Source organism: Panthera uncia, assembly GCF_023721935.1.
Source record: "Panthera uncia isolate 11264 chromosome A1 unlocalized genomic scaffold, Puncia_PCG_1.0 HiC_scaffold_17, whole genome shotgun sequence".
NCBI classification, from domain to species: domain Eukaryota; kingdom Metazoa; phylum Chordata; class Mammalia; order Carnivora; family Felidae; genus Panthera; species Panthera uncia.
Window position 1 is genome coordinate 20770127 of NW_026057577.1, and position 14513 is coordinate 20784639.

The 14513-nt window shown below is 43.6% G+C and overlaps 1 protein-coding gene across 1 annotated transcript in view; it reads right to left on the reverse strand.

The window, feature by feature from the left end:
* Positions 1-9344, reverse strand: part of ALDH7A1 (aldehyde dehydrogenase 7 family member A1) — a 40494-nt gene extending 31150 nt beyond the window's left edge. The window contains exons 1-5 of the mRNA XM_049648441.1: positions 9125-9344; positions 7604-7657; positions 6368-6433; positions 878-958; positions 201-324 (exon numbers count right to left, since the gene is read on the reverse strand). Of these exons, the coding sequence (XP_049504398.1) occupies positions 201-324; positions 878-958; positions 6368-6433; positions 7604-7657; positions 9125-9316 (517 nt within the window). The 5' untranslated portion in view covers positions 9317-9344. The remainder of the gene's footprint in view (positions 1-200; positions 325-877; positions 959-6367; positions 6434-7603; positions 7658-9124) is intronic.
* Between the last annotated feature and the right edge of the window lie 5169 nt (positions 9345-14513).

Below are 14513 nucleotides of genomic sequence, written 5' to 3' on the forward strand. Positions count from 1 at the left end.
AAAAAAAAATAGAAAATTTTAAGAAGGATCTTCATCTGATGTTCTCACCTATTGTAATTTACATTTGTTCATGCAGAGATTAAAGACATTTTCATATTTTTATGTGATACATGCAATTCCTCTTTTGCAAACTGTTCACAGCCAGCACGTTTTGGAGCTCTAAGTCAAAAACTCTTAGTTTAACTGACTTCATTGCTTACTTTCAGAAGGCAAGATGGGTCCCCCAATCATCCGTGATAAGCCAACAGCATAATCACAAATATCCACGTACTCTTGAACTTCTCCTACACCTTCCACTAAGATTTTCCCCATCTCCAAAGACACCTAAAAAACAAAAAGCCAAGAAGCATTTTTCCAACACAATTCACAGTTTAGTTACTAAATTTATGGGGCGAGGAGGTCGGGCAGGAAAGCAAACCATGTTTTGGGTCTCTTTTGTGAAGGTAATGATCTTAAAAAAGTCTGTTATTATCTTAACAATTTAAAAAACCAAAAATAGGGTGCCTGGGTGGCCGTCAGTTAAGCGTCCGACTTCGGCACAAGTCATGACCTCACAGTTCGTGGGTTTGAGTCCCACGTCAGGCTCTGTGCTAACAGCTCAGAGCCTGGAGCCTGCTTCGGATCCTGTGTCTCCCTCTCTCTCTACCCCTCCCCAATTCATGTGCTGTCTCCCTCTCTCTCTTTCAAAAATAAACATTAAAAAAAAAAAAACCCAAGAACTGTCTTTATTTTTCTTTGTTCCTCTTGTCCATCTTTCCCCTAAAAAGATTTTAAATGTACGAATTGTTTTCCTTAAGCATCACAATCTTAAACACAGATGCACATTAGTCTTATGCCCCACTCAAAGGACTGTGTATTTACTACAAAAATACTTTACCAAACTTCCTAGTACTTGGATCTTCTCCCGCAAGGCATCCCCAATCTGTCTCACTACTTCTCCTCTCTTCGGAGCAGGAACCTAAGGAGAGAATGGAATCTTAGTGTCTGATTCAAAGTGTGAACTCACATCTGCAACACAGTATTAGACCAATGTGCTGTGAGACAACTAACTACAAACCCATCAGATGACTTCCTGATCACATCAAGAACGTTGTTATCACACATCTCGTAAACCGATACCAAGAGACCCAGAAAACATCCAGACGACTGGCTCCTGGAGAGCAAGGGACTGTGCCATATGCACAGAGAAATTCAGAGACTGAACACACCTCTGGAATGACTCTAGAAAAGGCTTAAAATACCCTAAACACCCCTAAACCTTTATGATACCCAGAAACGTTTTCTTATGGGTCAAACTGCACTACACCACAGAGCCTGCTTGACATTCTCTCATTTCCTCCCCAAAACACATGCTCTCTCTCTCTCTTGCTGTCAAAATAAATAAAGTTAAAAAAATTTTTTAAAGCCCGTTCAGGAAAAGAAAGATCCTGAATTCACACACACCTGGGTAAATACACACATAAATTAAAGGTTTCTGGTCAAAAGTTTCACTGGCATTTAAAATAGTGCATGCACACAGTCAATCCTAATATAAATTGTGCACTTTAGTAAATTAGGATTTATCCAAATTGGCTCTCCAACTGTAACAAATGTATGGGGTTAACACAAGATGACGTTAAGAGGGAAACATGAAAAGTGTGATAAAGTACACGAATTCCCTACTTTCTGCTTATCTTTTTGTTGATGGTGGGTCAGAATAAGCCACTCCAGACTATGCCACTTTGGCATGAGGATTATTTTGAGCAGAAGGCAAAGGTCAAACAGACTCAGGAAAAGCTTTCAACCCCTTTGTAAAGAACTTACAAAGGGGACCTATGCCAAGAAGTCTGTTATTATTTTTATTTTTTATCTTTATTATTAACATATATTATTATCTTACTACTCTTATTATCAAAGTAAACTTTTGGGGCGCCTGGGTGGCTCAGTCAGTTGAGTGTCTGACTTCAGCTCAGGTCATGATCTCACAGTCTGTGGGTTCGAGCCCCGTGTCGGGCTCTGTGCTGACCGCTCAGAGCCTGGAGCCTGCTTCGGATTCTGTGTCTCCCTCTCTCTCTGCCCCTCCCCTGCTCGTGCTCTGTCTCTCTGTCTCAAAAATAAATAAAAACATTTTAAAATTTTAAATAAACTTTTATTATTTATTTTATTTAGTTTTTTATAGTTTTTTTTTAATGTTTTTTATTTATTTTTGAGAGAGAGACAGAGACAGAACACAAGCAGGGGAGAGGCAGAGAGAGGGGAGCCAGAGAATCTGAAGCAGGCTCCAAGCTCCAAGCTGTGAGCACAGTGCCCGATGCGGGGCTCGAACTCACAAACCGCGAGATGGTGACATGAGCTGAAGTCAGACGCTTAACCCACTGAGCCACCCAGGCACCCCAATTTTATTTTATTTTTTAAGTAGGCTTCACACCCAGCACAGAGCCCAATGCCAAGCTTGTACTCCAGATCCTGAGATCGTGACCTGGGGTGAGATCAAGAGTTGGATGCTTAACCAAATGAGCCATCTAGGTGCCTCACCAAAGATAACTTTTACAGGGGCGCCTGGGTGGCTCAGTTGGTTGAGCATCTGACTTCAGCTCAGGTCAGGATCTCACAGTTTGTGAGTTCGAGCCCCACCTCGGGCTCTTTGCTGATGGCTCAGAGCCCAGAGCCTCTTCAGATTCTGTGTCTCCCTCTCTTTCTGCCCCTCCCCCGCTCATGCTCTGTCTCACAAAAATAAATAAATGTAAAAAAATAAAAATTTTTAAAAAATTAAAAAAAGAGAGAACTTTTATAAAGAGAGACCTAGTGTATGGAAGGGAAAACATTTCTGTACTGAACATCTGCTCCTTTCACCTTCCTGTGAATTGCCTTCTTCCTCCATGAGGGCCCAGAGCTCTGGGTGTATATAAGCCTAGATGCCTGGCTAGTCTTGGGTCTCGATCTTGCTCACCATCATCATCCTTACCCGCCCCACATAAGAAATTAAATTTGTTTCTCTCCTGTTAGTGTTTTTTTTTTTTTTTTTAAGTTTATTTATTTTAAGAGAGAGAGAGAGAGAGAGAGACACAGAGAGTAAGCACATGCCAGGGAACGGGCAGAAAGAGAGGGGCCAGATCTCAGGAACCGAAGCATGAGATCACGACCTGAGCCGAAATCAAGGGTTGGTCATTTAACCTACTGAGACCCAGGGCCTCCTATTAATCTGTTTTATGTCCGGTATTAGACCAGCCACAATACACAAAAGTGAAAACAAAAAATTTTTCCTCCTCTATGATGTGGGAAACAAAGGCAGAAGGAAATGGCAGATCAAATTAAATATCCTTATAATCCGCAGCCCATTGATGAATACATGAGGCCAGGAGAGTAAAAAGCTTCTCCAGGAGCTTCCTAGGGTCTTAATGCTAATGCTTTGCTAGAGGGAAAACCGCCTTAGCTCAACAATAGCTAGGCCTCCAGTATCCCGACAGTCTTCTTTAGCATATGAAAATCTCACTGGAAACTTCCACTGGACTTTACCACCCCCACCCCCCCACTCCATAGTATATAACCAGTCTTTCCTCATGGTCCTGGGGCAGCTCTTTCTGCCCACAGGTCCTGTCCCTGTGCTTTAGTAAAATCACCTTTTTGCACCAGAGATGTCTTTAAGAATTTTCTTGGCCGTCGGGTCTGGACCCCGTGAACCCCATTATGACCTCAAAAAACCTCATCACTCTATACTACTATAAACTAAAACTGCTCTAAAAAATAAACTGTAATTAAATTTTTGTAAATAGCTTATGTACAGAGAAACAATGACTTTAAAAAATTATGCAGTAACTTTAAGCTTGTATTCAGTACGATGACAGGTCACAAACTTTTACACATGCCATGTACATAGGAAGTAGGTATAATAATCACAACTATGAAATACATAAAAGACTGGAAGGAGGGTCGCTTGGGGGGCTCAGCCAATTAAGCATCTGACTTCAGCTCAGGTATTGATCTCAGGGTTTCTGAGTCAGGCTCTGAGCTGACAGTGTAGAACCTGCTTGGTTCTTGCTCTCTCCTCTCTCTCTGCCCCTCTCCCACCGGTGCTTTCTCTTGCTCTCAAATAAACTTAAAACAAGCCAAAAAAAAAAATATATCGGGATGCCTGGGTGGCTTAGTCAGTTGAGTGTCTGACTTTGGCTCAGGTCATGATCTTGCGGTCTGCGAGTTTGAGCCCCGAGTCGGGCTCTGTGCTGACAGCTCAGAGCCTGGAGCCTGCTTCGGATCCCGTGTCTCCTTCTCTCTCTACTTCTCCCCTGCTCATACTTTGCCTCTCTCTCTCTCCCTGAAAAATAAAAAACAAAAAATAAAAAAAGCCTGGAAGGAAATGCACCAAAACATAACTCTAACAAACATTCTGTATCAAACTAGAAGAGGTAAGGGGATTAAATTTAATTATCTCATTTAATGCATTATCCATTTTTTTAGTAAGGAATAGATATTACCTTTATGATCAAAAAGAAAAAAAATTTAGGGGCGCCTGGGTGGCGCAGTCGGTTAAGCGTCCGACTTCAGCCAGGTCACGATCTCGCGGTCCGTGAGTTCGAGCCCCACGTCAGGCTCTGGGCTGATGGCTCGGAGCCTGGAGCCTGTTTCCGATTCTGTGTCTCCCTCTCTCTCTGCCCCTCCCCCATTCATGCTCTGTCTCTCTCTGTCCCAAAAATAAATAAAAAAAAATGTTGAAAAAAAAAAAATTTAAAAAAAAAGAAAAAAAATTTAATGTATTTATTTGGAAAGATAGTGAATAGTGAAGGGGGGAGGGGCGGGGGATGGGAAGAGACATAATCTCAAGCAGGGTCTGGAAGATGTCAGCATGGAGTGGACACTGGGCTCGAACCCACAAACCATAAGATCATGACCTGAGCCGAAATCAAGAGTCCAATGCTCAACCAAATGAGCCACCCAGGAGCCCTCAAAATAATTATTTTTAAAACAATAAATTGGTACTGCTTTGGACACTCTTCTCTTAGGTACGGTGAACTTTAGTTACCACTGTATTTACTTTTGGAAGTGGTATTTCACTGCTCAAGGATATTGTGATAGCACATAATGGAACCCTGAGCCAATTTATAGTCCCATTTAAAGTCAAGATGTTTCTCCCGCTTTGCACAGAGGGGGTCCCCTGGCTGACAGCTAAGGAGCATCTAATTCAGGGCTCTCTGGGAGAGCCTGCCCCTCCCCAAGTCACCCTAGCAATCTTTGATTCAGAGAAAACACGGGCTCAGCAGCCTGCAACTTGGCAGCACTGGGATCTGTAACTCAGGTACAGAGGTTGGCAAAGGCCACGTTCTCCAGTAAGCAATTCCAATTAGTAACTCATTTAAACCTCACCAAAACTGCAGGAATGGAGGAGGAATTCTGGGTCTCCTCTATTAACAAGACAAAACAGAGGGGGGAGAGCTGGGTTAAACCATCCCCATATTCCTCCAGCCTCAGGCCTATAACCTTTGGTGGTAGATCAAAAGGGATATTCAGGGGGCTCCTGGGTGGCTCAGTCGGTTAAGCAGCCGACTTCGGCTCAGGTCATGATCTCGCCGTCCGTGAGTTCGAGCCCCGCATCGGGCTCTGTGCTGACAGCTCAGAGCCTGGAGCTTGTTTCAGATTCTGTGTCTCCCTCTCTCTGACCCTCCCCTGTTCATGCTCTGTCTCTCTCTGTCTCAAAAATAAATAAACGTTAAAAAAAATTAAAAAAAAAAAAAAGGGATATTCAGGGTGGGAGAGGAGAGGGAGGACTGGGAAATCCAGGCCACCCCAGTTCTTCCCTCTCTTCTCCTCCAGAGCCTGGCCCTCACCTAGTGACAGCTCCCTGTGACCCAGCCCAGGCCAGTCACAGCCCCTAGAGCCACTCATATTACCCCTGGTGGAGACAGTGACGGAGGAAGCACAACTTGCTTCCAGGCCTAATCAGATGGTGGAGGAACTCAAGCCCCTGTCCTCTGAACCAGGAATATCTGAGACACTCCTTCCCACACTCCCACATCCCCACCTTGCATAAAGCTGACAGGGGGAGTGGGAAGAAACAGCGATAAAAAGGGTGTTTTTCTAGCATACATATTCTTTTCTTTTTGTTCAATTAGAAATTTAAGAAATTTCAAAAAAATAAAAGAAATTTAAGAAACTTCATTTGGAAAAGAGTATTCAGAGCTGAAGTTTACACTACATCACTACAGACTTTTAATCCATTTTAAATCACCCATTTACTGAAAGCCAAATATGGAAAAGGCACAATCCCAGGTCTACAGCAGAGGAGATTATCACAACCCCCAAGGAACTCCCATTTTAGGGAGACGACTCCTCATCCGATTTCTCTATATCTCCCTGCAGTTACAACAGATCATGATGCTGTGACCTTCATACTCACCTCTGCCCAGATTCTCCATGCTTCCCTTGCTTTCTTCACAGTTTCTTCATAGTCAGCCACGCTGGCCTAAATTAACAATTAGGGGGGAGACCAACGGAAAAAGAAAAGGAAGCAATGATCCCCTTGTGAGAAGCTACAAGATTTTTGCAAAAGGACTGGAATCTCTCTGGGTGACCCTCAGATTCGTAGATTCCAATGATTTTCACAGCCTATGTATCCAAACACTCATGAGAACCCAGTAAGACAACTTCAAATTTAGTTGTGCTTTTTACAACATTGCTCTTTTTATATATATAAAATGCATTTGGTTTATTTCCTTCCATCAGCAGCATTTGAAAGGTTTTTTTTTTTTTTACATTTCTTTTTTATTTTATGTTTAATTTACATCCAAATTAGTTAGCATATAGTGCAACAATGATTTCAGGAGTAGATTCCTTAATGTCCCTTACCCATTTAGCCCATCCCCCCCACACCCTCTTCAGCAACCCTCTGTTTGTTCTCTATATTTATGAGTCTCTTATGTTTTGTCCCCCTCTACAACACTGCTTCTTGAAACAAGGTCCATTAGCCTCATCTGGGGACAACACCTGACATGTTATCAGAAATTCAGACACATGGGCTCCATCCCAGACTCCACAGGTCAGAACCTTCTTTCAAAGAGGAGAGGATTCTGAAAAATGGCCTTAAAGGGACACACCCTCACGACTTTTCCCTTCCACCTTTTCTAAGGCACCCGACCCAAAGAGTGGGCAGTCTCTCCCAGACACTCTTAAAAGTGAAATGAAAAAGAAACACATTATTCTCGGACTTTGAAATTTCATGTTGCTTTTTTTTTTTTTAACATTAATTTATTTTTTTTTTGTTCTTTGTTTTTTGTTTTTTATTTATTTTTGAGACAGAGAGAGACAGAGCATGAGCAGGGGAGGGGTAGAAAGAGAGGGAGACACAGAATCTGAAGCAGGCTCCAGGCTCTAAGCTGCCAGCACAGAGCCCGATGCGGGGCTCGAACTCACAGATCATGAGATCATGACCTGAGCTGAAGTCGGACGCTTAACCGACTGAGCCACCCAGGCGCCCCTAACATTAATTTATTTTTGAGACACAGAGACAGAGACAGAGCACAAGCAGGGTAGGGGCAGAAAGAGAATGAGACACAGAATCCGAAGCGGACTCCAGGCTCTGAACTGTCAGCACAGAGCCCAACTCAGGGCTCAAACTCAAACAAAAAAAACTTACCTGTCGGACTCTTGCTATTGGTTCATTGTTAGCAGGACAATAAGTAGTGATAACCTTAAAACAAAAACAAGATGACTTAGAAAATGCAATTCTTTCCAAACTGGCAGAAAAGATCAAATGGGGAAAAAAAAGAGGAGAAAGGGGGAAAAAAGATACTACACCCAAACTGGGAATTTTTACACCAACTTCTATGACAAATAGGCCACCTATAGAGCGTTCATTCTTGACCTAAACATTCAGAAGCACTTTTTGCAAAACCCACCCTTGCCTTCTGAATGTTAGGTTTAAAAGCAATAGCCTGACTTAATTACTTCGCCACTTTTTCTATTAATAACAGACAAAACTGACGAGTTTTACTTACTCTTCTCTCTTACTTTGCCCTGGTCAGAAGGTGAAATAGTCAACAATGGACAACTATGGGAAAGGGCTATGTCCACCCAAACTGCAGAGATTAGAAAGAAAAAAATCAAGACGTAGCTAAAAGATCTTCAGGAGAGATTAATGTATCGAGGAGCCTAATGATTCCATGCCACAGGAAAAACAGGTTCAAACTACCAACCGAAGAGGATTGGGGATTAGGGAAATAATTTAAAACACCTGCATTTCCTACAGTCACAGATAACCAAAAAGATGTTTCCTGTAACAAAGCAAGTTCATTATATCACACATAACAAACTTTGTGGCATGTTATGTAACTTTTTTTATGTTTAGTTTTTGTTTTGTTTTTTTAAGATTTATTCGTTTTTCAGAGACAGGGACAAAGCGTGAGTGGAGGAGGGGCAGAGACAGAGGGCGACACAGAATCCGAAGCAGGCTCCAGGCTCTGAGCTGTCAGCACAGAGCCAGAGGCGAACTCGAACTCACTAACGCCAGATCATGATCTGGCCTCAGCCCAAGCCTGACGCTTAACCGAGCCAACCAGGCACCCCTATGTAGCATTATCTTATTAAACCTTTCTTTTGCATGCGGCTTTCAAAACATCTGATTGATAATAACCCTACCTTTCCATTGTATTCTAGAAAACGTTTTATTGAGCTTTAACTGGGTGCCAGTCATGCTGCCTGGCCACGAAAACAGAACAGGATTCCAGCAAGTCTGAGCTTGCAAACTCCAACAAAAGATTGCAGAAAAGACAGTGGAAAACTAAAGCAGCACATTACCTGGGGCGCGTGTCACATCAGAGGAGACAAACACAAAATTGAGGGAGTTTCCCACCGCTAAGGCGTGTGGCATTTCTCACTACCCATTGCAGAACTCTGCCGCTAAGGCTGTAAGCATGCATGCAAAGTTCAGGCCCTAGCAGCTCCCAAATGACACTGCTTCGCCACAGCATACAAAGACCGAGAAATCTAGGGGCATTTTTTAAGGCACGCTACACAAGGGCACTTCTACTGTGTGGTTTCAAAACCTCCCACCCAGTACAACGGTCCACAGCTGCAGCGGGGGGTCGGGTGGGGGCAGTGCCCGCGCGGCCTCCCGGAGCGCACTGAGGCCGCACAGATTCCCGGGACGCCCGCATACCTCTCCCCGGCCTCCCCAACTTCCATTATACACGCCCTCGTTTTCCTCGCGGAGCCCCAGCTCCTTCAGCCAAGCGTACTGGGCCTGATTGATGAGCAAAGTGGACATGAAGGCGGCAGGCCTGTTCCAAGCGTCCGAGAGCTTGCTTCCCCTCAAGAGGTGCGCACACAGCTGGCGGGGCACGCGCCACATAATGAGACCCAGACTCTCAGCGCGCCTGCGGCCGGGGGAGCGGCTGAAATAGCGCCCCGCCCCCCGCCCGGGAAAGCCTATTGGGCAGAACGGGCCCCGCCCCTGGAGCTCGCCCCTGCTGCGCCGCCCGGTCGGCCTGGGTCTTCCGGGGACGCGCGGAGCTCGCGCCCGCCTAGAACCGAGCGCGTGCCACAGGGAGGAAGCGAGAAGGCAGGCTAGTGCCATCTGGTGAAGGACGCCGGGAACGCGACTTCAGCTAGAAATGCACTTTTTTTTTTTTTACATTCATTTGTTTTTGAGAGACTGAGTGAGACAGAGCACAAGCGAGAGAGGGGCAGAGAGAGGAGACACAGAATCCGAAGCAGGTTCCAGGCTCCGAGCAGAGCAAGCGTTCAGCACAGAGCCCCACGCGGGGCTCGAACCCACGAAGCGCGAGATCACGGCCTGAGCCGAAGTGGGTCACCCAACCGACTCAGGCGCCCCCCCCCCCCGTACCATTTCTTTTTTTTCTTTTTCTGTTGTTGTTGTTGTTGTTTTGAAATGCACATTCTGATTCGCTGGCCCTGGGCTGGGGTCTGAAAGCCGCCGCGGTTTCTTTTTTTTTGTATTTATTTTTATTTTTGGGAGAGAGAGAGACAGAGCATGAACGGGGGAGGGGCAGAGAGAGAGGGAGACACAGAATCGGAAACAGGCTCCAGGCTCCGAGCCATCAGCCCAGAGCCTGACGCGGGGCTCGAACTCACGGACCGCGAGATCGTGACCTGGCTGAAGTCGGACGCTTAACCGACTGCGCCACCCAGGCGCCCCCGCGGTTTCTAATCAGCTCCCAAATGATGGTGGCTCTGTTGTCCGGGAGTAGCCAGAGGAGGTTTTTGATGGAGGGAGGCAGAGGGTTGTTTTCACTGCTTTGTTAAATTACAAATTAGAGTTTTCTAATTAATGAAAAGTGTTAAATGATGACACTTCTTTCTAAATACCCTGCCAGTGTATATTCTTGCTTTTGAAGAACGAAGACAATTTTGATCAATTCTCTTCATTCTCCATTTCTTCGATTTTCCGGCAATAGCCTTTCCACTCACTCTCCACCTCCCCGGCGCTTACCATCTCCCATCTTACTCCACAGTGACTGGGTCTACATTGTGTAGGGAAAATATTAACTTCTCCAAGAGTTAAAAATAGGCATGCACTGTTGAATCAATTGAGTTAATAGTTCCCTCAGTGATTCCCAACCTACCTTTTCAAAATATTACTTCTGACTGGAGGTGGCCTTCCACATTGCAGCCAGACATACTAAGTCCCTTTGTTTCTATACAAGCCTGTTTTCTTCCCACCATGCTTTTGCCCTTACTATTCTCCCCACCTGTAAAACTCTTCCTTCCATTTCTGCATTCAAGATTGACCTTTATCTGTTCCAACCTGTGGCTCAAATAATTTCAAAAATCACTCTGCATGTATCAAACAACTACCAGAAACTACAATGTAAGTGCTGCATATACACAAATGATGTTTCTGCTTGTAAATGTTACACTTGTACCTATTCAGGCAGGGATCATCTCTAACTGACCCTTGCAGAGCTCCACAATTCCCAGCATTGAACAGGCTCATGTGCGCTTACATGAATGAATGAACAAATGAATCCGTGAATACACGGTAGGAGTAGCAGGCATGGATACTTTGTCCAGCACTGGTAATCTATCAACAGCCCAGCTACTATCTTCATCTACCCCTAGGACTGAAGCACTAATTTCCTTCATTCTAACTCTCATTTTTTTTCTCAGTCATTTTAACCGAGAATTTAATTCTCCTCACTTTCTGGCTGAGATAGTAAGATTCCTTATACATGTATCCCAACACCCCAGTCTTCCTTTTCTTCTCCTCTATTTAATTCACAAGACATTCACAGATGTACTAAATTTTAAATTTTTTTTAAATGTTCATTTATTATTGAGAGATAGAGAGAGACACAGCATGAGCAGGCAAGGGGCAGAGAGAGGAGGAGACAGAATCTGAAGCAGGCTCCAGACTCCGAGCTGTCAACACAGAGCCTGACGCAAGACTTGAACTCACAAACCGCGAGATCATGACCTGAGTTGAAGTCGGACGCTTGACTGCCTGAGCCACCCAGGCGCCCCCAGATGTACTAAATTTTAGGAGCAATACGTAATGTTCTCAAGGAATGTCAGATTCTTTCTGTCCACTATGTCAAGTAGAGAAGTTCCTAACTGTCTCTCTAAACCAGTTCTAGGAAAAGAGACACCAGTAACTGCCTACATTGAAAACAGAGATTGCATCTCTCTCTTTTACCTCCATTTTTCAAAACTGACTTAGCCCTGCCCAATAGGAGGTCAGGAAAAATTATAAGCAATGAATTTTGATGGGGCAGAACAGGAAGAGACAATTAAATGAATCGTAAGAGTACATTTCATAGATGAAAGAGAATGAAATGAATCACATATGCAAGCATATATAAAAACTGCAAAGCCCTACAGAAATGTAAATGTACAGACTGAACTCAGGACACCTTGAAAGCATTCTGTAGTAGAAGTGGCCGTCTGCAAATGGCCAATCCTGCTTTCCAAATATCTTTTTGAAAGGCATTGTAGGATGGTGATTAAAACAAGGACTCTGGAGTCACATGAACAGTGCTTATGATGTCCTCAGTGAATGCTAGAAGTCTTCGTTCCTCAAGGAGAGCTAGCCAGGAGGCAGAGGGATGTGACCTGAACATGAATGCTTGCCCCAAGGCAGCAATAAATTAGAGAAATCACCACCACTTGGGATACAATTTCAGTTTTGCAAACTCAAAACCTGATTTGTCAGAGCATTGGTGAGTGACACCGTTGCTCTGGGCAAACTCATTAATCAAGCTCACAAAGAAATGATGCTCCAACTAGAAAGCTGGCATATTATTTTTTGGGAAAATTATCTTCAGAAAGGACCAACAATTCACATCCTATGATCACTGCATTCTCTCCCAGGATACAAAACCTATTTATTTAACAAGCCCAGAATCAGAAGCGTTATTGATTAGCAATATGACGCCAGCATTTAATGGCATCAGGCTAAGATAGTTTCCCCAGTGTCCAAATTAAATGATAGATTCAATGCAGTCCCAATCACAATACCACATTTGGCTAGCAGATCTAAAGTTTAAATGGAAAGGATTGAACAATCCTGGGGAAAATGAACAAATTTACATTACCTAATTCTAACAATTATTATACAGTTGTACAATTATTATAAACCTAAGTAGTCAAGACAGTGTCACGTTGGTATAAAGATAGACATCAAGGTTAATGGTACAGAATAGAGAACCCAGAAATAGACTCTCATATATATAGTCAATTTTCAATGAAGGTGTCAAGGAAATTCAATGGGGAAAGGATAGTCTTTTAAAAAAAAGGTGCTATATTAATAAAAAAAACCCCTACAAAAAAAAAAAAAAAAAAAAAAAAAGAACCTTGACTTTCACTTCATAATGTATACCATACTTAACCCCAAATGGGCCAGGGACCTAAAAGTAAGAACGAGAACTGTAAAACTTCTAGAGGAAAACAATGGAGAAAATCTTTAGAAAGTGACCTATTCTATGCATTTTATGATATTTAGCTGCAGCTCATACTACATAGGAAAATGTTAATTCTAGCATGAAATTTGACTCCTACCTCACACCATACACAAGCAATTCCAGGGGGATTGTAATTTTAGGTAGGAAAGATAAAGCCATAAAGTTGTCTAAGAGTTAAGAGACCTGGAGTGAAGACTCAGCTCTTATACAACATGGCTGCAATCTCTTTTCATTGTCAAAATAAGGAATTGGACCAGGTGATTTCCAAATTCCTTTATAGGTTTAAAAAAATTTTTTTAATGTTTATTTATTTTTGAGAGAGACAGAGACAGAATGCGAGTGGGCTAGGGGCAGAGAGAGAGGGAGACACAGAATCCAAAGCAGGCTCCAGGCTCTGAGCCATCCGCACAGAGCCCGATGTGGGCCTCGAACTCATAGAGCTATGAGATCATGACCTGAGCCGAAGTCAAACCCTCAACTGACTGAGCCACCCAGGTGCCCTGCTTTATAGGTTTTAAATTCACATTTCACAAATTTACATTCATTCCATTCCATACAGTCTAGACATTTATTCCAAGGAAATAATAAAACAAGTTTATAAAAGTATGTGTTAAATGCAAAATTGGCTACAGCCTAAATGGGTACCATCAGAGACTAAATAAATGATGGTATCTCCAAGCAAGGGAATACTAGGTAGACATTAAAAAGTATCCAGGATAAATTGCTGTATTTTCTTTTTTTAGTTTTTAAAATTTTTTTTAAGTTTATTTATGGGGGAGGGGGCGTAGAGGGGCAGAGAAAGAGGGAGAGTGAGAATCTGTAGCAGGCTCCATGCTGTCAGCACTGAGCTGTATGTGGGGCTCAATCTTACCAACTGGGAGATCATGACCTGATCCGAAATCAAGAGTAAGAGGCTTAACCCACTGAGCCACCCAAGCGCTCCTAAATTTTGTAAAGCTTTTTTAAAAGTACAATCTACCCCCTAACATGAAGTTGGAACTCACAATGCCAAGATCAAGAGTAGCATGCTTCAGCGGGGGGAGTGGCTCAGTCTGTTCAGCGACCCCTTAAGGGTTGAGGTCATGATCTCACAGCTGGTGGGTTCAAACCCAGTGTCTAGATCGGCCCCACCACTTGGGGAACTGAACACTGGAGAGAAACAACAGTAAATAAAACAGACATTCCAGGGGGGGAAGAAGAAAACAAAATGAAAACAAATACACATGGCTATTGATGTCATGAAGAAAAACAAACGTTTGTTCAAGAGTGAGAGCAGAGGATCTTGTTTTAGTTAAGGTGTTTGAAGGTGGCCTCCCTGAGAAGGCAGCATTTAATCAGAAAACTTAATCATGGAAGAGAACAACCTGCGCAAAGAATGGAAGTGTCAAGGGTCCGCAAGGCAGAGGCCACAGCAACTGCAATTGCCTTGAACCGTGAACAACAAAGGATGCTTGAGGGACAATGTGCACGGAGCCCAGCGCGCTTGGAGAGCTACCTCACGCACTGTCTGAAATTCTCCCCAAGAAGCTACGAGAAGAGTGGATTGAGCAGGAGCAAGAATGGAAGCAAGACGCCTTGCGTGGAGCATCCTGGTGAGGGATGTGAGGCCAAGGTAGGAATCCCCGACGG